The sequence below is a fragment of the Coturnix japonica genome, chromosome 4, assembly GCF_054131305.1.
Source record: "Coturnix japonica strain WE chromosome 4, WE-NBRP24, whole genome shotgun sequence".
In the NCBI taxonomy this organism is placed as follows: domain Eukaryota; kingdom Metazoa; phylum Chordata; class Aves; order Galliformes; family Phasianidae; genus Coturnix; species Coturnix japonica.
Window position 1 is genome coordinate 8,995,209 of NC_140666.1, and position 21,466 is coordinate 9,016,674.

At 55.5% G+C, this 21,466-nt stretch overlaps 1 protein-coding gene across 7 annotated transcripts in view; it reads left to right on the top strand.

The window, feature by feature from the left end:
* Positions 1–21,466, top strand: part of STARD8 (StAR related lipid transfer domain containing 8) — a 40,360-nt gene that overhangs the window by 16,887 nt on the left and 2,007 nt on the right. For 3 of the 7 annotated variants that reach the window (XM_015860009.3, XM_015860011.3, XM_015860012.3), the window contains 12 exons: positions 11,364–11,435; positions 12,825–12,906; positions 15,483–15,546; positions 16,544–17,901; positions 18,525–18,698; positions 18,798–18,957; positions 19,207–19,405; positions 19,495–19,705; positions 19,810–19,924; positions 20,191–20,406; positions 20,764–20,984; positions 21,113–21,289. In XM_015860009.3, coding sequence (XP_015715495.2) covers positions 11,364–11,435; positions 12,825–12,906; positions 15,483–15,546; positions 16,544–17,901; positions 18,525–18,698; positions 18,798–18,957; positions 19,207–19,405; positions 19,495–19,705; positions 19,810–19,924; positions 20,191–20,406; positions 20,764–20,984; positions 21,113–21,289 — 3,049 coding nt within the window. Of the gene's footprint in view, positions 1–507; positions 526–3,885; positions 4,074–9,506; positions 9,709–11,363; positions 11,436–12,824; positions 12,907–15,482; positions 15,547–16,543; positions 17,902–18,524; positions 18,699–18,797; positions 18,958–19,206; positions 19,406–19,494; positions 19,706–19,809; positions 19,925–20,190; positions 20,407–20,763; positions 20,985–21,112; positions 21,290–21,466 lie in introns of those variants that run through there. The other 4 variants (XM_085544407.1, XM_015860010.3, XM_015860013.3 and 1 more) reach the window with 4 other exon arrangements.

Sequence of the window (21,466 nt, forward strand, 5' to 3'; positions counted from 1 at the left end):
AAATCCCATGTTGGTGATGGGAGCAGCCAACCCCCAGCACAGCCACTGGAGTTGGTGGCTGAGGGCTGCCCACAGTGCAGGCGGGGCTGTGCCATTGCTGCTGTCCCTCTGCTTACTCTGTGTTGCTCTCATCTGTGGGAGCGCTCATTTGCCCTTTTTATTTTTTAATTCTTTCTGCTCATGAATGGAGGGGCTTTTTGTGAATGTCCTTTACGGGATGTGAAGCCACAGATGTTTGCTCATTAACTAAGCCCTGCGAAGCTGCTGCCGGAAGCAGCGCCAATCGCTGGCAGAGATCTGCACGTTGACGCTTTTCCTTCCTCCACTGCCGCGGCCGCCTGGCCCCACGCTGCCTCCTCCCGCCGCTCCGAGACGTGCTGTGGGGCCCTGCTTGTTTGGGACGTGCTGAGGTGTACAGCGGGGCTACGGAGGAGTCCTCAACTTCATCTCTGTGCTCTGGTCACAGCCCGTCAAAAGGGTGGAGGGGAGCGGTGTCAGAAGGTGGAACGGTTAGTGTTTTATGAGGTTCGTGGACGTTTCATCCTCTGATTGTAGAGAAGGAAATACAGGGAACTGAGAAAACTTGCCTTGGCACAAGAGCAGGAGAGCTGCGATCCCAGCCCCACACTGGGTTGAGGGTTCTGAGCTCCGCCATCCTCACAATCCTGTTGGGCTGCATTGGCTGCTCCTCACCTGCCTCACTGTGCCCCCATCCTGGCCATGCAGGAGCTGTGCGTGGCTCCTGGCAGCATGGCGATGGGCACGGGGATGTGGGTGTTGTGCTGGGCTCTGAGTCCCTTCAGAGGACATCCACCATTCAGAAACCAGTGACTCGTAAAAACAGATGTGGATGATTTTTAGAGCTATGTGATTTACTGCAGGTAAATCAGCCTGCAGCTCTGAGGTAGGTGCTCTCTGATGGACAGGGCTCCTTAGAAGCATGTAGGGCAGTGACAGTATGCTGCAATATGCTGTGTGCAGCTGCTACAGGCAGAGCACTGCTGGGGTCACTGGGTAGAGATGTGAGCCTGCCCAAAGCCCTCAGATGGCCACAGGGTGCTGTTAATGACCAGAACTGCAGGAGCGGATCAGTTTCAGCACTGCTGAGAATTATTTCCCATTGCTTACAGCAGGTGTGGGGGTCTGGGAGTGGTCCCCATGGCTCCCATTGTGCGTAAAGGAGTGGGACCATGCCTTGGTGCTGGTGGGATGTGTGAGGAGTGTGGAGTGGGGCTTGCCGGGCTGAACTGGCTTCCCCAATGATAGGACCAGCTGGATGAGCCAGGTCTGCAATTCCCACTGCAGACACAAGGTTATTCTTCCATTGGGATTCAACATCTTGACTGTCAGGCCAGCATATGAGCCTGTAACATTGCTTGAGGCCAGCTTTTGCATCCTGTTTTATGATATTCCCTGACATTCCCTACATTCCTGGCAAGATGTCTGTATTTTTTTTAAAAAAATATATTCCTTTGTCTGTTTGCAGAACTGTGACATCCTTTAAAACCTCCTCAGCAGTTCTGTTGGTCGCTCTCTGTGAACTTCTCAAGGAAATGGAAGCCTTGAGCTCAGGCTTCTGCCTCTGCCATCTCATTATAATGGGAAGGAGGATGGGGTCAGTGGGTACCTGTGGGGCTCTGCGCAGCTCCATGAATCTCAGCTCTGTGCTGCTCGGTCCCACCTTTGCTCTGGGATTTAATTCTGACCTCCATGTGTTTGTGGTGACTCTGTGCTTGCATTGCCAATCTCAGAAGTGTGGTCTGGGGGTTCTGGTTTGGGAGATTTTTGCAGAGTGCAAAGTCACCACTGCAGTCCATGGGTTGGAGCCCTGCCCAGCACTGGCCTCTGCCCTACTACTGGGTACCAGGAGGAAAGCCATAGCTTTGCAGTGCTATATGCAGTGGGTATGAGAGCTGTTGTGCTTCCCTCCAGGTACTGGGAGCAAGATGGGGAATAAATGGGCTGATATGAAAGGAAGGAGGTGGAGGGTTTGTCCTGAATCAAAACTGCTTGTTACCAGCTGAGCTGGGGTGTACATGATGAAATATCAGTGATGATTTGACTGTACCTCAAATGGGCCAGGAGAAGACCAGACTGAGGAGGAGCATGAACCCACAGACACACCCCCAGGGCCCAGACTCCCCCTCCCTGGGACCCGTGCTCCTGCTCCCATCTCCCACCTCCACTTGCTGTCTGGCTGCAGATCCAGGAGGCAGCTCCTGCCCTTCTGCTGTGCCTGGAAATAGCTGTCTGGTTTCCTCCCATGGCGCCGTGGGAGCAGCAGTGACAGGAAGGTCTGGCAGGGAAGGGCACAGAGGAGGCTTTTCCTGAGGAGAATTGGAGCAAAGTCCCTGTGCTGAGTGCAGAGCTCACTGAGCTCATCGCCCACCTTTGCCTATGGCATGCTCCAGCTGGGTGAGTCCGTATGGCCCCTGGCACTGTAAATAGGGCTGTTGCTTATCACCAGTTAGCTGTGTGCTGCTGGCTTGCTTTTAGCAGCACCATTTAGATGAGACTTCTCAGTTCAGGGATTTCAGTGACCTCCTGCATTGACACAGCTTTACAGGAGCCTTGAGGAGTGCTGGTGCAGCATGCTGTGAGCCAGCCCTGGGCAGCCCTGGCCCCTTCCTTCAGAGCACAGAGGGGCAGTGGCACTTCTGCTTCTGGATCCCAGTGCTTCCTCACATCGTTTGGACGCGAGATCACATTTGAAATGGTTTCGGGCTCCTCCTGTGTTGGTGGAAATTTTGCACGTGGTCGCTGGTGGCTTGGATGGCCATGGAGATGCCTCTATGTCCATGGAGCCACTTGCAAATGGCAGCCTCATTTCCCTGCTGTGATTTGTGGGCATCTGTGCCAGGCTGTGATATGCATGAGTTCCTGCATCCTGCTCCCAGGGATGTGTTCCATGTGGATCTTAACTGTCCCCTACTGTACTTTGGTCCTGCTCAAATGAGGGAGTCTTGCATCTCATTCCCTATTTGTGCCAAATGTACTGAATGAGGAGAATGCAGTGACAGAGCATGTGCTTTTCATTACAGACCCTAATCCCATGTCAACCAAAGCTGCTCACTCCGAGCATGCTGAGCCCTGGGCTGCAGCCTGTGGGGCTGTGTGAGCACTGCCTGTGAGGATGGAGGAAGGCATGGGGCAAAGCCAAGTGCTGTGGACTTAGTGAGCACAACCAGGGAACTGGAGCATATTTGGTAATTAGGTCTATATATCTTGGACAGCTGCCACTCCTCTTGTCCCTGAACCACCCTTTTCCCAATACTTTTGGTCCTCTTTGATGTCTCAATGGCATCAGCCCTTTCTTTCGGTTCTGCCAGCTCTCCCATGGGTTGTGGTTCCCTCAGCAGGAGCTGAACCCTACTGCACTCATTCCAGGCTGTCTGCACAGGTGTGGCTGAGGAGAGCTGCTGCATCTCCAGTGGTGATATGGCTGAGCAGTGCCCATCGGGAACCTGGTGGCACTGCCAGCACCACTCCTCCTGCTGGCTGACTGCAGGGAGAAGCTCACCCTGCTTGATCCAAAGCTCTTTCATTGTCCAGTGCTGTGGCACGCTGCAGCCGCTGTCTGCTTGTGCCAGGAGTGGTGATGGTGGTACTGCTGCCAGCATCTCACAGCCACTCCATGCAGGGACAGAACCGCCCCTGAGCTGCTGCCGGTGAGTCGCAGCGTGGGAGGGCTGTGCAGCGCTGTGGAGAGCTCGAAACAGTTAAGCAGCATCCGTCTCTGTGTGTGTGCACTGCTGCTTTTCCTCTCCTTAGCTCTCCCCCTCCTGTTCCCACCAAACCTCCTTGAAGCTGAGCGCTTTGCCCAGCTGTAGGTGCCCTGTTTGTTCCCAAAGAGAACTTGGATGGCTGTCTGTGCTGGCCGTGCCAGGGGCTGGTTTCAGCAGTGTGGTGCTTAGGCCTGCATGGAACAAGCTGGACCTCCAGCTGCCTGCCTGCCTGCCCCCTCAGTGCCTCCTGAGGGTGCCCGGGGTGGCTGCTGGCCATGCTGCTGCTCCTCACTGTGCCTCAGCCTCTGTTCCCGATGGACAAAGCCAGGACTGACAGCTGCTGCCGTGGTGAGTGCCTGTACCTGGCTCTGCCTTTCCATCCTGGAGTGTGTTTGGGGGGAAATGGAAAAGTCTGCAAGGTGACCTTCTTGTCAAGAGATTTCTTGAAAGCCACGTTTCCTTTCCAGTCAATTTGCTTTGGCTTTTGTGCTGTGGGCTGGAGGAAGGATTAGGAGGTGCAGTTTGTTTTGTTGTTCAGCTTTCCCTTCTTGAAAAGAAGAGTGGATTTTCCTTCTTCTTTTTCCCCTCAAATAGCTCTGTGGCTCCCATGGGTTGAAGGGCTGCTCCCACTAGCCCCAATGAGAGGAGGGCACCAAGGCTCAGGGTGTGGCCGTGCACAAGGGGAGCGGAGGGGAAATGGATGTGACCAAGAGTGGGCTGCGTGCCCTGTGTGCACAGTGTGTGGCTTTTCCTCAACCTCTCTGCTTAAGATGCTGCAGACATAGGAGAGCTGCGGCCTCTTTAACATTCAGGCTCATTTCTCACTGAGCTGGCCAGGCTGGTGGCAGTGTGGTGACTCTGTGGTTTGCCAGCTCCTGGGGACCTCTGACTGTTTCCTGAGCCTGTGCCAGAGTATTTTCTGAGTGCTGCCTGGCAGTGGGGATGAGAACGGGCTTTGGCTGGGAGCGCCAGTAGCACTGATGCACCCATCCCATACTGCCTGCTGTGGAAATGTCATGTTCAGATGGAGGAAAGGAGGGCAGGAAGTGGGGGGGCTGGGAGAGGGAAAGGGCTGTGCTGCTGAGCAGGGTGGATGCATGCTTGCAGCAAATGGAAATTCCTCCCTGGGAACTGCCGTGCAGCTGTGCCAGTGACCAATGCCATAGCAATGCTAGGGGGTCCCAGCACAGCATCTGTGTGCTTTGGGCAGTAATAGGGATGTGTGACTTTGGTTTAATCCCCTTGTGCTCCCAGTGGGAAGCATCCTATGGGCATGGTGAAAGTCCTGCCGTGGGTTATGCAGACCTGTGTTTGCGTGAGCAACATCACTTTTGAAGCAGGTTTCTATGCCACAATTTGCAGTTTGCTTTTCTGGAAGAGCTGCAGGGAGGTCTCCAGTCTGGGACAGGGAGTGGCAGTTGGACACAGACACCAGCTATGCTCCAGTGGGTGTCCCCAGGGCTGTGGAGGGGGCCCAGTCCTGTTCTGTGCTGCACAAAGAAAGGAGTAGGAAGCCCACGAGAATGAATGCATCTCTGTACAGTTTATAACAGATCCATGTGTTTCTTCTCAATAAATGCACAAAAATAGGAGGAGGTTCCCTCCTGTCTTAAGCAAGTAAATATTTTATTAATGCTGGGATGTAAAAGCAGAAGGTGGCTCCAGAACATGCTGTGCTGCAGAGGAGTTTCTGCAGGTTTCAGTGGCTGGAGAGGCAATGGTACTGAGCTGTGGGCTCCCTGCAGAGGTGAGAGCAATGCTGCCTTCACTGCTAGCCTTTGGTGATGGCAGTGCAGCTGCACAGTGTGCAGGGGCTGGGAGGAGGTTGCAAGGGCATCTTTCTGCTGAGCTGGGTCTGAAACGCTTCTGAGCAATGGAAAAGTGGAATCCTATTTTTGTCAAGGTGAAGGCATACACTGCATGGGGCTCTGCTTTGGGACGGCGCCTGCCTGTCCAAACAGTGTGTGAGTGCTGCAGGATGAGCAGCAGGAAGGCACTGTGCTACTGTAGAAATGGTGGGGTACAGGGTGGGCAAGAAGGATTTGTGCTGCTGAGCATCTCCAGAGCTGTTTGCTTCTTGCTTCTCCTGTGGGGTTCCAGTATCGGGAATGAGAACACCCAGCAGCCAGCGTGACTCAGATGGGAGAGACTCGGAGTTTTGTGACAGCACACGGTCAGTGAGTTAATGGCTGGGTTGTCAGGGGCTGTGCTCAGGAGGGAGGCACTGATCTGCTCTCTTCCTAACAGAGTGCACAGGCTGCAGAAAATGGTTATGTGCTCTTATCTGTTTCTTGGCAGAAACCAGTGTCTGATATGATCGTCAGCCTTTGGGGAGCTGTTAAAGCAGTGCTGGGACCTCATGAATGCAGTAGTTGCATTAGCACACCTACAGGCATCTGTTGGCCCCATGATGGGTTTTCTCCCCAGGTACAGGGGAGGTTGAGTGAGAGAGGGGCATGGAGGCAGTGTGCAGAGCTCTGCTTTCTGCTCTGCCCAGCTGGGTGCCGTGCTTTTCCCTCAGCTCTCCGCTGTACCGGAGCAATTTGGTGTTCAGAGCTGGTCCAAGGCTGGGGCTGGAACACAGCGAGAGGTGGAAATGCTCATGGGGAGCACATCTTTGGTTGCCTGCAGAGAACTGAGTGTGCTATCCTATCACCTCCGCAGTGACCACTTCACCTCACACACATCTATCTTTTTCCAGTCTGCTGTGAGGGTTGTGGCCCCAAAGCGCAGTGAGAAGCCACCAGACAGTCCCATCCTGTGCTTGTGTCTGTGCCCACATCCTGTACCTGCAGCCTGCATACCCCCTATGTTCTTCCCTGCTGCAGCTCTCTTGTCCTGGTGGCCGTTCGCATGAACAAGGCTTAGGGCACAGCACATGTGGGTGTGGCATGCAGGCTGGTGATTTCTATATTGCCTCCTGCAGCAGTGTTCCCCAAGGATCCCCTCTGCTCATTTGACACCCTGCATTGCTTGTCCATAGTGTTCCAGGGCAGTGATGGGGTTCCAAGGCAGCTGGGACACTGTGCCACACAGCACAGCAGTGCCCATGCAGTGCTGAGTGCCTCTTGGAGCACGTGGGGTATTTTGGCACCCACTGGAGGCATCTGAACAATTCCTCGCAGGCGATGTTACAAGGAGCAGCTCCCAAAACTTGAGACCTCCTCGCAGAGTGAAGGTTAGAAATGGAAACCCGCTGCATCTGGGATATTCCTGTCTCCGTACCCTCCCTGTGCTCACAGCTTTGAAATGTCTGTGGTTTGCTGGGCTCTATGGAGAGCTGGAGGGATGAACAGCTGATCATTTCTATGTATTGGCACTGTGTACTGTGCTGTGCAGGATGGGGGATGCCCACAGCTCCGCTCCTCTGCCCAGCTCCATACCCCCAGACTGGCATGGGCAGAGCACAGTGTGTGAGGTGTGGGTAGTGCCAGGCTGGGTCCTGTTGAACAGAGCTGGGTATTGCAGGCAGGATGGATGCCCCTGCCTCCAGTGGCACTGCGCTGCCCGTGGCTGCGACACCTTCTGCAGTGCAGTGTATGTTTCCCATGTGAAATGGTTATTGCATGTGTAAGTGGTTGAAGCACAACCCACAGCTTAGGTGGAGTGTTGGAGTTTTCTGTTATTTCTTTAAAAGTAGGCAGGAACTTCTGCTTAGGGGCTGAGAACAGAGCTGAGTTTCTGCGTATTCAGTGTTGTTGGCAACAGTTTGTTTTAAACTGGGGTGTAAAGAAAACATGCAAACACACCCAGAAGAGGTTCCCCATGCAGTGCTGAGCTTCCGTCTGCCTGGCAGTGGATTTCACGGCTCACCATTATGTCATATGGGCAATTTGATGTTGTGGTTCTCTTTTCACACACTATAATGGGCTGCGTGGGGTTTTTATGGGGAATTCAGATCCTGACTTATTCTACTTTTTCTTTTTTTTATCATTTATGGTAAAGTGAAAGTGCTGAGCAGGGGTCCTGGGAAGTGGTTTTGCTATCAGTTCTGATTGCCTTCAGTGTTCCAGCTCACTTGTTTTAGACCTTCTGTCCTGTTATTGCTTTTCTGGGCTTCTTCCCTCCCATCCACACCTGCTATGGGTACCTGTGTCCTTGGGGAACTGGAAGCAGAAAGGCCAGCTCCGAACAGCCTTTTCTGCTCCCAAACAGTCCTTGCGGTCAGTGAAATGCCACACTGCAGGAGCTGGGCAGGAGGAGGATGTGAGCGGGCTCTCCTTTCACCAGCAGAGTGAGAGCCTCTCTTCATTTCTCCTTCTCAGTTTTCCCTTCAGAATACTGGGCAGTACAGCCAGGCCCCAGTTGCCAACTCGACCCCAGATCTTCCATGCAGTGTCCTGTGTCCCCTATGCTTTGTCACAGCTGTGAGTGCGGCCCCTGTGTCACTACAGTCTGGTCCCCAGAGACTCGTTCAGGTCCCCATTGCTGAGGACAAGGTCACTGGGGTAGGGATGGTGCCTGCATATAAGCCTTTTCCTTGGGAAATGCCCCATAGCAGCTGCTGGAGAAGGGCAGATGCAGTGCTCGGAGGGGATTCTCTGGTGTCTTGTTAGGGTCGTGCAACACCAGGAGCTCTTTCCCACTATGGGGATGTCTGTGTGTTTGCTGAGGGCTCCTCTCTCACAAAATGCCGCCTCTGATGTGGGAGCCATAATGGGGCTGTTTGTCTGCCTGCTGAGCTGCTTTCAAGGCGCTCGCCAGCAGCTCTGTGTGTCTTTACTCTGGCAAATCTGTGTGAAGCTGGGCAGCAGGTTGGAGTGCTGCTGGTACTGACAGCTGGAGTAATGCACTCCCAGGGTGAGGGAAAGGTTGCACAAGTCTTCTTAGGAAACCCATCTAAAAATAACAGGAACAAGGCAACCCTTTTCCCCCTCCCCAGAAGTCTGTGACATCCAAGATGGAAGTGCTGCTGCCTTTCTCTACTCCATGTTATCTGCTGTGTCCTTTCTGTGCAGGAGCACTGCTGGTGCGTGTGTGCCTCCTCCCAGCTGGGTTTGCTGCTGATAGGAAAGCAGCTCTATGCAGCTCCTTTTTACCTTGCCCTGAAGGAAGTGAGCGCGCTGTGTTTATGCGCTGTTTGCTGTCCGTGTCCCCGCTCCTCCTGCCATACAATTTGAATGCGATCATTTCCGTAGTGTTCAAAAGACAGATCTCAAAGATACTAAATTGCTACAAGCTGGTGAGGGCCCTCTGCTAAGAAGAGGAGGGAAGGAGACCCTCTGCATGGACAGCTGCAGGGATGAGCTGTATTAGACATCAGAGAACCCACGCTGGCACGCAGCTCGGTAGGGAACCTGTCCCCATTCCTGCTCCGATGGCTCCTGGCCACCAGCATATATCTGTCCATGCAGGCGTGCATCCCTGAAGTAGTGGGGATGGGATTTCTAGCAGGGCTGCAGGAAGGTGCTCGGCTGCCAGTTACTGGCTTGGGGGTTCTCAGCCTGCTGTGTCTAGGCTGAAGCTCAGGGCTGAGGGTAGTGGGGAGGGTTGAAGACATGGCTTGTGGTGGGTGACCCTGTTACTGCATCTGGCCATAGTCCCACTGCTGCCACATCCCCTGCAGGCCATTCACAAGAAGCCTGTGACATTCTTATGAGTGGTTTTCTGCCCATTCTTATCAAGGCTTGGAAAGATCCTTTCCTGCACTTCCTTGGGAAAGTACTTCTGTGGAAAGGGCGGTGGGAGGAGGAAGCCGGCAGCCGCCTCTGTCCCGGACAGGGATACTTGGAAACCTTTTCTGTGCCAGTCTATGAGACAGGGTCTGGGCTCTGTGCAGGCGCTGGGAAGGCGACAGGCAGAGGTGGGACGTGGCTGAGGAGTGGGGGTGGGTGCTGAGCCCTCAGCAGCCTGTGGATCTGCCTGCCAGCACTCAGGGTTGGTGTGAAGGGCTGCGGCATCTCTGCACCACCTGCACAGCTGAACAGACCCTCCGGTGCCTTGGCCATACTCTTCTACCAGCTCCGTCCTGCTGCTGGTGTGGGTAAGCTGGGCACTGCTGCATGCTGGGTGGGCACACGGTCTGCTGCTGGCTTCCCTTTCCTCTGTCGTCTCCTTCAGGGGGTGGAAGTGCCGGACCCAACCCCTCCTGTGTGGGCAGGGGGGTTCCTATGGGGCAGTAGAAGGTTGGGAGGGTTGTGCTCCTTGTCTCGACTGGGGACACCTGAACCTTTGGGTGCTGTGGTCAGTGGCTCAGCTCTGAGAGTAGGAAGGGCAGGGAGGAATGCAGGTTGAGGTGAGCCAGCTGTCAAGGAGCTGTGTGGGATGAAGGAGAGACACAGGTGATCAAAATGGTCTGAGAGTGCTCCTGTTTGTAGGAGGAGTGTTCCTTACTATGAGGACACAACATTACCCACCCCATGGTATTAGATGGGGGCTGCAGTGAGACCCCTGGATCCGAGTCCTGCTGGGGCTCAGCACACAGCTAAGGCAGCTGAGCTGTCTGGATCCACATTTGGATACTTGTTCCAAACCTCCTCCCTGAAATGCCTCAGGCATTCGGGTCAACGGTTTTGCCTTGGTTCTGTCCTTAATTGAACTGCTTGGATTGTCCTTTGAAATGCTTTTGTGCAGTATCTTTGTGATTGTAAATGCAAGCGGAGCTCTCAGCTGCAGCTGTCAGTAGATGGTGATGAAATTGGAGAGTTTCACTGCCATGCACTCTGGGTGAATCAGGCTTGGTCCCAGTGTTTTCTGGGTTGAGCCTCTGTGGGAGGGATGGGCAGAAATCTGGAGCTGCAGTCACATTTTCTACGTTTGAGGTCAACTGTTTGTTGTGACAAGAACTGTAAATCTCAGCAAACAGATGCACTGCTGACATCAGACAGCAGCTTTCTCTGGCTGTGTGTTCCTTTAAGTTCTGTAAACCTGAGAAATTTCCCCAAACTTAGTGCTGGCCTTTGGATGGGCTCAGCCTGGGAACAGCTGAACCACGGATGAGGAAGCAGGGATGGGGTGGGCAGGGATTGTAGAAACCATTGGGGCTCTGGTGGCTGGGTGATCTGTCTGTCTGCATCCCATGGTCTGAGTTGGCTACAATTCCCCTCTGTTCTGGAAAGCCTGTGCTTATAGCAGGGTGTGCTGCTGGATGAAAGCGAGCTGGAAAGCAAGGAGGGGTTGGTCAGAGATGGGGGAAATGGGAGGGAAAAGAAAAGATTCCTTTGGCAGACTTCTCTGGAGGATGTTTGCAAAAGTCCCATGAAGTGACCAGCCCTGAGCTTTGATGGGCTCTGAATTAATTATTCAAAATAAAGATGTTCCTCTCCCTCTGCTGGCAGAGCGCTTTGTTTGGTTTGGTGGGCTTAGAAACGAAGCGTTTCATCAGGAGGTTAGAATTAGGACTATGTCCACGTACCTGTCCCTCCTGTGCTGTGTTCCCTTTGTCCCATGTTAGCAGAGCACCCAGTGCTGAGCAGATTCTGCTGTGATGTCCTGTATGGCTGTGGGCAGTGAGCCCACAGAGCCTGACTGCTCACACGTGCTTCCCAGCTGGTGTTCTTGGTGTTCCTTCTGGTTTGTATCATGCAAAACTGGGCTCAGGTGACACGGCTGCTCTGCTCCTGGTGCAGGGAGCTGCTGTGCGGTGCAGTGTTGCTTTTGCCAGTGGGATGATCAGACTTTTCCTTTGCTTTGTTTCAGAAATTGAAGCCAAGAAGGCTTGCGACTGGCTGCGAGCGGCAGGATTCCCGCAGTATGCCCAGCTTTATGAAGGTGAGAGCTGCCCAGTCTGGTTTGGGGCAGGGACACCGTGTCTGTGTGAGGGGTTAGGGAATGTTGCATCCCTGCTGCAGGGCTGTGGGGGAACATCCCAAGGCTCCTGGTTGGGTCAAGGCAGGTCGGGGTGCATGCAGTGGGTGAGAGCAGGCTGTGCCAGCGGGCAGCGCAGGGACTAGGCATGTTCTGCCTCCCGGCGGGGTGCTGCAGGTGAGCTCCTTTGCAGCTCGGCCCCATCACACGGTGGGAGCCTGCAGGGAGCCCGGCCCGGCGGCCACAACAATCGGCGGATGCGCGGCTGTGGGGTTGCACCGCCCACCATTGTCTGCCTGCCCCCCCCGGCTCCGCACCGCGCTCAGCCCGTGTGGATGGTGTTGGGCAGTTACAGCCCTACACAGGTGATGACCTCACTGCATGGGCACGGCCTTACCAGGTGCTGTTTGCTCCAGTTCCTATTTCAGGGCCGGCCCCATGTGCGGGGGCTGCTCAGGTCCCGCAGGTGTGCCCGGCCCCAGGGGTCTGCTCTGACCGAGGCTGCTGCTGTCTGTGAATAGACCTACCCCTTCTCCAGCCTCTGAGCAAAACTTTCCACATCCTATAGTTTCATTCTGTTCCCCACAGCTGTCAGAGCTCAGTGTCCCCATGGCAATTGCACTCCCTAGTGGCACTAGCAGCCAGGTGGGCTCGCAGCTCCATGCCCAGGCCCTGTGCAGCAGTCACAGAGCTCTGTCACTGAAGAGGTGAAGGGAGCTGGAGGATGCCCTAGGAAACCTCATCAGCTAAAAATGTTCTGCCCAAGGAGTCCAGGCACACAGTGCCTTTGCTTGAACCTTTGAGGGATGGAAAAAGGTTCTGGAAGTGCTGCAGCCCTGTACTGGTGCTGATTTCTTGGTGTGCAGACATCTTAGCAACTCTCAGCTCTCCCCAGTGGAGCCAAGAGGCTTCCTTTACCCTGAGGGAATAGTGGGCAAAGGGAGTCTGCAGCAGTGAGGGGTAACTGTGCATTCAGTGTGGTGTTCTATGGGCACTGAGATGGCTCTTGAGCCTTTTGGTGGCCTCTCTCCAAAACCTGCCATGGCCTGAGGTCTCCATGCAGCAGTAACATCTCCACCCAGGTCCCTCTTCTCTCACTTCGTGGGCATGGGTCCTTCTTGTTGGGCTGCTGTTCTCCTCCAGCAATGGAAGCCATTGTAATGGCTGCTCCTGGTGTCATTGCCATATGCAGGTTTTGCTTTCTTCTTTAGGCTGGTGTTTGCCAACCTTGCTGCTGCTGTATGCTCCCTACTCCTGCCCTCTGCCTCACCCTGCTTGCTCCTTCCCACTCTGACCTCTCAGTGGCAGAGCTGCCTGGAGCCATACTGACAGTCTCTTGCCTTTCTCCCCCAGACTCGTTGTTCCCTCTTGACATTGGTGCTGTGAAGAAAGACCACAGTTTCCTGGACAAGGATTCTCTCAAATCTCTCTGCAGGTAAAGTTCCCACAAACCAACTGGTGGCTGCAGAACGCCAAGCTGAGCCCTGCAGGTGCTGCCTGCTGTCCTGCAGTGACTGCGGATGCTTCACACAGCCGTCATGTTGGGTGGACTGTGGTGCCAGGGAAACTGCACTGTTTTTTGTTGTGAGCATGCAGAGCTGCAGGAGAGCAGATATTAGCCAGGAGTTCTCTTTGTTTGACTTTTGAGCCTTGTTGTAATTTCACATGTGGGTAACTCCAGGCTGTGGAGCTCTGCTGAAAATGGATCGGTGAGAGGTGAGCTGTAACACTGAGCAGTGGTGCAAGGAGACCTGGACTTGCTGCCTGAGCTCCTCTCCTTCCTCCTGGCTGCTCTGGGACGTGCCGCACGCACATATGGTCTGGGGGAAGAGCCATAGGAGAGAGGCATCTTGTTGCTTGATTTTGCAAGGGTGATGTTTGGAAATCTCATCTCTGTGTTGGTTTGCATGTGGTTTGTGGTGTGAGCCTGATCCAGGTCAAAGTGCCTGTGGATGAAATTCTGTCTGCAGACAGATTTGTACTTGGTCATTGGGTATGTGCCACCTGTGACAGAGAGCAAGCATGCAGAGAGCAATTTGCAGAGCATTTGTGCAATGAGAGGCACTGCATGAGACAGAGGTGCTGTGTGCTGGCCCTGTGTGTGGGTCCCTGGGAGCTGTGGGTGTTTAGGAGCTGTCAGCTGTGCAACACTGGTTTGCATCATGCTTGTAAACTTTTGCTCGTTCCTGCAGTAAATGCTGTTCTGGTTGCTCTGAGGGCTGCCCTGCTAACAGAATGGTGTCGGTCACTCAGCGCCTGGCAATAGGAGCTGGGACATTTCCCACAAGGACATGCTGCTCTCTCAGTGCAGGGTTGAAAATAGCCCCGAGAGATGCCACTGGGTTGTGTTTTTTTGTTGTTGTTGGTTTTTTTTCTGGCACAGGAAGCGATGTGGCATTTCAGAAATGAGCTCTGAATGACCAAGGGCAAACACCGACAAGGAGGGACCCACGTCTGGCTGTGTGTCATGCTGGTTGGGGGGGAGGGGGTGACTCAGCCCTGTTTTTACTTTTGGGCCGAGTCACCACATCTGTGCCCCCACGCTGAGAACGTGAGCAGTGTTGCCTTCCAGACATGCTTTGGAGAGCAACACGGTGTGGAGCAGGATGGCTGTTGGCTGCTTGTTGCCTTGCATTGGCTGCAGCGCTCATCTTGTGCCTATGGTGCTGTGCACAGTGCAGGCTGGGGAGGCTGTGAAGTGCTGGGGTGAGCAGCCATCCCTGTCTGAGCTTTTGTGTCCTTTTGTCTTTGCCTGGTAGACCGCAGGCATTCACAGGGCATTTTGCTTTGAGGGCTGGGAGCAGGTTGCCCCTGTCCTGCATGGTTGGTTCCCAACAACAGCATGGACAGGGCAATGCCAGTGCTCTACTGCCAGCTCAGGCTCCTGCTCTTCTTGAGCAGATGGATGTTATCTCCAAAGCCTTGGTGCTTCTGTACCCAGCAGACCTCCTCAGGTGGCTGTCAGACACACCAGGCCACCTTTACCCTGAGCTGAGCACAGGCTGAGTTCTGAACAGAAGTCATGTTTTTGACCCATGGGTAGTAATTGCTTCACAAAGTTACTTTTTTCCCTGAGTAATCACTCACAGAGCTCTGAGTGCCCTCCTGGAGGCAGGTGGGTGTGCTGAGCAGCCTTGAGAGGGTCAACGCTGCCTCTGCTCCCAGGGGGCTGTGCTGCACAACTGTGTTCATGTTTGGGAGTTTTCAGCAGAATTACAGAAGGGCCATTAATTAAGAAGCGTTTACAAAGTGCTAAATAAAATGAATGAACTGGAGATTCCTTCACTTGTGTAAAGAAAAGAAAGGGAACCTTAGCCTGTAGTTGAGAGATACTCGGAGGGGCAGAGGTGGTGGGCTCAGGACAGGCTGGTGCAGCAGCATTCCTCCCCAGCTTGCTCTGAGCTGCTCTGCTGGCTTCAGCTTGGTGACCTCCCTGTCCCTGCATTTGTCCTTTCACACCCCAACACACCCAGGGTGCTGTGAGCTGGGGGAGCTGGGCACCCTTTGATGCTGGAGCTGCTGCTGTGTGAGAGCAAACACAGTACTGGGGCGGGGAGGTGCAGGCACCGAGGCACGGCTGGGATGTCCTGGTGCCTGAGCTGAGCATTGAGTGCCGCTTTGATGGCTGCGCTGGCAAAATCCCTGCTGGCCCACAACCAAGTGCCTGTGCCACCAGCGTGCTGGAGTGGTTGGTTTAAACTTCTCTGCTGCTGTGCCAAGGGCTCATGTGATGGCTCTTGTGCTGGGGTGAAGGAGATGCAGAGGGTCTCTGGACTTCCCTGCAGGCAGGGTGCAGCTCAGGAGCCTGCCCATGGCTGTGTGCTGTGCTTGGAGTTGCTCCAACTCTACACGTCCGCCTGATCCCTGGAGCCACAGCTGCTGGGTGACAGGTGACCAGGCACAACAACAGCTCTGAGACAAAAAATAGAAGAAAAAGGAAAAAGAAAGAAAGCACTGTGAGCAGAGCAGGAAGCCACAGCTGGGGTACAGCGTCTACTTGTTTTCTTGCAGGAGGCTGATGACCCTGAACACATGTGCCTCCATGAAGCTGGAAGTCCACTTTCAGCGTAAACAGGTAAGTGCAGGACTCTCAAGGGGAATGTGTGCAAGCTGGTGGAGCAGCAAGCCTGGTTGGTTTTGGTCACACTGGTGCTTGCCCCTGGGTCGGTGCACACAGCTGCTCATGGTGCTCCCTCCCCTTGTCCTTGCTGCAAGGATGGGTGCAGCCCTGGGAGCTGCTGACTGCCCTCATGTGTGTCCATGCTGCCTCTGCCCCTCAGCTCCTGGTGCTTCTGTTAATGGTGTTTCATTGAGCAGGGTGACACAGGGCTGGGCCTCTGCCGCTGTGGTGGTGGCAGCAGCCTTGGAGCTGTGTGGAGCTGGGGCTCCTGCAGTGCACAGACCTGAGGTCATAGAGCTTCTTGGCCCTTCCTTGCACCTCCTTCACCATTGCTACTCTCACTGAGGAGAGGCTGTCCCTCACAGTGGATGCAGCCATCCCCTGTCCCCATAATCACCACACACACACAGCTGGGGCACCATGGCCCTGCGCCCAGGACCCCCACCTGCCCTGCAGAATGGCAGGAAGACCACCGCGTGGGGACATTGTTCCCATATCCGGATCCCCTTCTCTGGAGCACAAAGAAGCAGAAGGGGAAGGGGCTGTGCTGGAGCCGGTTGTGGTGCAGCTGTTGCAAAAGCAGTGGTGTGGTGGGGCTCAGTGTGGAAGAGGCGCAGGGAAATGGACAGCTGCTGGGAGAGGCTAAGGGCTGCTGGGGTGGGTTATACCCACTGAGCTTCCATGGGCTGATGTTGTGCTGTTAGAGGTACAATTTCTGCCAGGGAGCTGTTCTGAGGTAGCACAAGAATGTTACCTCTTCTTCAGTGTGCAGCCTAGCTATTGAGCTTGGGCACAACCATTCCTTGTGCTCCCTGAGCCCTGAGTGGGCTTGTTGTGTGTGTAATGAGGGGCACGCTGTGCTCACTGTTCAGGTGCTTGTCCCTACAGAGCAGGGTGAAGGACACTCTGAGCGTCCCTGGTCTGATGGCCCCCTCTGCTCTACCACCCACAGAATGAAGACTCTGAGGACGAGGACTTGTGTGCCATCAGTGACCGGTGGACATTTCAGCGGGACAGCAAGAGGTGGTCCCGGGTGGGCTCCGCTGATGTCCTCTCCCGGGCCTCCGAGGTCCCCACCTCCAGCATGCAGCAGGCGTCCAGCCATGAGAGTGTCCTCACTGACCTCAGCACCAACGCAGAGGCTGTGTCCCTTCACAGCAGTGCCAGCATGGGCAGCACGCTCGGTGTCTCAGCCACGCCACCTGACCAGTCCCCCGGTCGCAGTGCTGCTGTCACCCAGCCTGCCTGCAGCCCCAGCAGCTGCTCCTTAGCTGAGCAGCCCTTGAATCACAGCGAAGGTTCCAAGGAGAAGCCAAAGAAGCGGAGGTCACGCAGCTTCCTGAAGAGGATTGAGTCGCTCCGAAGGAAGGACAAAGAAAAAGCCAGCCCAGATGAGAAGGATGTCCCACACTGTGGTGTCATGGCCAATCCGAGCTGGGACTGTGCAAAAGGTAATGGGGACCTCACAGCCACCAAGTCCAGCTCCTCTAAAAGAGGAGTATCTGCCTCTTTCCATGGCAAAAAACACTTCTTCTCAGTGTCATACAGGACTAACCGCTTGGTGGGCTCAGGCAAGGTGAGCTCTGACCCAAAACGCAGTGGGCTCTACCTGGAGGCCTATCAGACAGCCACGGAGCCCAGTGATGACTGGGCTGCAGGGCAGTTCCAGCACCAGCAGGCGTGCCGTGGGGACTGCCTGGTCTATGTTCCCAGGGACCACAAGCCGGGCACCTTCCCCAAATCCCTCTCCATTGAGAGCTTGTGCCCTCTGGGCAGCGGCTCCTTGAGCAGCTGGAAGCCGGGAGCCAAGCCTGGGGGGCTCTTGGGGGGCTGTGACAGCAGCAGCAGTGTGGAGGGCTCATCCTCCCCGCAGGGCTTCGCCTGCCGCCGCCGCGGCTCCTGCAGCTCCCTGGGCAGCCGGGTGAGTGTGTACGACAACGTGCCCGAGTTTGGCAGCAGCGAGGATCTCTGCAAGGGAGGTGAGGAGGTGACCTACGAGAACCTGGACGATATCCTGCAGCACATGTGGGGACTGCAGCAAAAAGTGGAGCTCTGGTATAAAGCCATCTCCCCCGAGTTGGTGGGGGAGGAAGGAGGCGAGGAGGAGGAGGAGGAAGAAGAGGAGACAGACTCTGGAGGGGAGCCCACTTTTCCCTCCAACCTGCACCTTGAGGAGCGCTCCATGTCAGACGTTGGCACCTCTGCCAGTGACTTTGACAGCACGGGCAACTCCCTGAACGAGGCCGAAGAGCTGGAGATGCGGGAGCGCCGCGACTCGGGCGTGGGAGCGTCGCTCACCCGGCCGTGCAGGTACCAGGGCTGAGGGGGCCGGGCCGGGCTGCGGGCGCGACTCGCGGCTGCCCCCTGGCGGCCGCACTGCGCTTCTGCTCCCGGTGCGCGGCGCTGTCCGTAACGGGGCGGTTGGTGTTGGCTGATCTCGGCTCTCATCTCTCGGAAGGCAGCGCTCCCTCGTGCTTTCTCTGAGAAATCTCTCGGCATTGCTGAGTTCTGTGTTTCCCAGTCCTGTGGCGTTGATGTGGGAGGGCAGCGTGAGCAGGGCAGAGAGGAATGTATAGAGATGGCTTTTCTCATGAATTGGGAACGTCCTTTATGTCCTGCTGGACTCAAGAATGCAGCTCAGGAGCTGGGCAGGAGCCTTTCCTGCCCCCTGTCCAGCCCTCCTTCAGCTCTGCCAGCATGCAGGTGGGAGGATGCTGCTGTGGCACGAGTGTCGGGGTGGGAGTGGTCCTTTAAGAGGATAAAAAAATCTCTCTTTGTGTCTCTGTACTCTGGCACTTGCCCTGATTATTCTGTGAGGGGTAGGAAGCAGCCCTTGTGGCACTCGGGCTGGTGCTGGGCTCAGCCTGGCTGCTGCAGTGCTTGCAACCTCAGGTGCTGGAGGGAAGGCTCTGAATGCCCACCTTTCTCCACAGAAAGCTGCGCTGGCACAGCTTCCAGAACTCCCACCGGCCCAGCCTGAACTCTGCCTCTCTGGAGATCAACCGTCAGTCCTCTGCTCAGCTCAACCTGCTTCAGAAGTGCTCCCTGCTGCGGCTCACGGCCATCATGGAGAAGTACTCTGTGCCCCACAAGCAAGTCTGGACATGGTGAGCTGTTGGGGGGGATACAGGCTGGAGCACGTGGGATAGTGCTGCTGAGGAGGCAGCTGTTTGATTGTGCTGACCGTATGTCAATCCTACCTGCAGGACTGTGCCCAAGTTCATGAAGCGGAGCAAAGTCCCCGACTACAGAGACAAGGCGGTCTTTGGGGTGCCACCCATCATCAACGTGAAGAGGACGGGGCAGCCACTGCCACAGAGCATCCAGCAGGCGATGCGTTACATCCGCAGCCAGTGCTTGGACCAGGTGATGCTGCAGCCGTGGGCAATGGGGGGCTCTGAGCATGGGCAGCTGCTGTCTGCAGTGCTATGGTTGGGGAGAAAAAGTGAACTGCTAGTGGTACTTTGAGGTAGGGAATGAGGAGAACGGGGTTCTCTGTGGGATATTCATGCCAGTGGGGTCATTGCAGCCATCCCTTATGTGCGCTGTGAGGAGGTGAGGTGCCACGTAGAGGCTCACCTGGCATCCCAGCATGGCTCTGCTCCTTCTTGGTAGGTTGGCATTTTCCGTAAGTCAGGGGTGAAGTCTCGGATCCAGGCACTCAGGCACATGAATGAGACCAGCCCTGACAATGTTAACTACAAGGGGCAGTCAGCTTATGACGTGGCAGACCTGCTGAAGCAGTATTTCCGTGACCTTCCGGAGCCCATCTTCACCAGCAAGCTCACCGACACCTTCCTGCAGATCTATCAGTGTAAGGCATGGGGCGTGCCCTGGGGGACTGCTGAGGGTGGTGGTCCATTAATGTGCGGACAGGATGCTGACTGCAAATGCTGCCCTCAGTTGTGCCAAAGGAGCAGCAGCTGCAGGCGGTGCAGGCTGCCGTCATCCTGATGCCGGATGAGAACCGCGAGGTGCTGCAGACGCTGCTCTACTTCCTGAGTGACATTGCCTCTGCTGAGGAGAACCAGATGACTGCTGGAAACCTGGCCGTGTGCCTGGCACCCTCGCTCTTCCATCTCAACGTGTCCAAGAAGGAAAGCACCTCACCAAGGTAAGGGCTCTGTTCCTGCTGATCTGCTTTGTACCACAGGGCTGGGGGTGGTGTGAGTTGGGGCTGGGAATTGGTGCCCATTCTCAGCTAGTGCCATCTCACAGGGTGATGCACAGGAGGGGCACTATGGGGAAGCCTGACCAGAAAGACCTGAATGAGAACATGGCTGCAACACAGGGGCTCTCCCACATGATCACCGACTGCAAGAAGCTCTTCCAGGTGGGTGGCTGCAGTGCTCTCAGCTTGTTGTTGCCTTCCTGGGGTCTGTGGGATCAGTGCAGGGTGGGGGGGGGCACACAGTGGGTCAGGCTGGGGCATCATAGGGCCAACAGAGCACTGTTCGTGATGGAGCTGGTCACAGGCTGCAGGGAGTGTGCCCAGGGAGGCTGCATCCGTCCTTCTCATGTCCTTCAATGAGGAGCTGCAGTTTTCTGGCTGCCCAGGATCACTCCCAGCCTGACGAGCTGTGCACTCTTGCTTTGTAGGTCTCCCATGACATCTTGCTCCAACTGAGCAGCTCTTACATGGCAGCAGATGCTTACCCCCAGCCCCTGTCTGAATTTGTGTGTCAAGGGGAAGGCAAGGATTTACACTCCTACTTTGAGCAGAGTGTCCGGAACCTGCTTAAGGAGTCATCAGAGAAATTCAAGGGATGGCTGAGCAGCCCAGGGCCCCTCAACACAGAACTCTCCTGCAAAAAGGTGAGTGCTATTTCAGGTGGGATTCTGGGAGTTACAAGGTGAACTGGGTACAAAGTAACCGCTGTGAACTACAGGTCCTGTGGGCACCTGATGAGCCATTGGTGCCCATTCCTTTCTGCAGGGTGGGAATCACTGGTCCCTGTCCTGGCTGGATGGGGACAGCTCTGAAGTGGAGGGTGCTCTATGTTCAGAGCCCAGCACATCACTATTAACCCCTCTCCACCACCCTAAGCTGCTCTTCTGTCCCATCCCATCATCAGTGTTGCTCCATGGCAGTGGGACCCAGTGGGTGAAACTGATTGGGGACTGCTGTAAGGGCTCCCAGGACAGCCTGCCCGACTCTTCCTTTGGCCCCAGCAGGTTGGGGACGGGCACCCCCTGCGCTTGTGGAAGGTCTCCACAGAGGTTGAGGCTCCTCCCTCCACTGTGCTGCAGCGGGTGCTGCGGGAGCGTCACCTCTGGGACGAGGACCTGCTTCAGAGCAAAGTGTTGGAGGCTCTGGACAAGGACATGGAGGTGTATCACTATGTGACAGACAGCATGGCACCCCACCCGCACAGGGACTGTGTGGTGCTCAGGTGAGGACCCACACTGGCTTTTCTTGGGCTTGGTGTGGCTGTGGCAGCATGGGCTCTCCCAGCCCTGTGTGGTGCCTTCTGCTGTGTGGAGTGGTGCAGCACAGGGCTGAGTGCTGCTCTGTATGCAGGTGCTGGCGCACAGACCTGCCGCGAGGAGCCTGCCTGCTCATCTCCATCTCAGTGGAACATGACAAGCTGCAGGTGGAGGGAGGCGTTAAAGCAGTGGTGCTGACCTCGCAGTATCTCATCGAGCCCAGTGGCATGGGACGCTCCAAAGTGACACACATCTGCAGGACTGACCTCAGGTATGAGAAACTCTTGGGATCACTGCAGTTCCTCTGCATCCATGTGTGGTGGTGGAGGTGTGGGAGCTGCTCCTGCATGTTGCTGTGTGCCTGTAGTGATGAGGGGGAAGGACACGCTCCTTTTGCTGCCATATAGTCCTTGTTCATCCTAGGCCATCATGGCTAGCAAGCAACAAG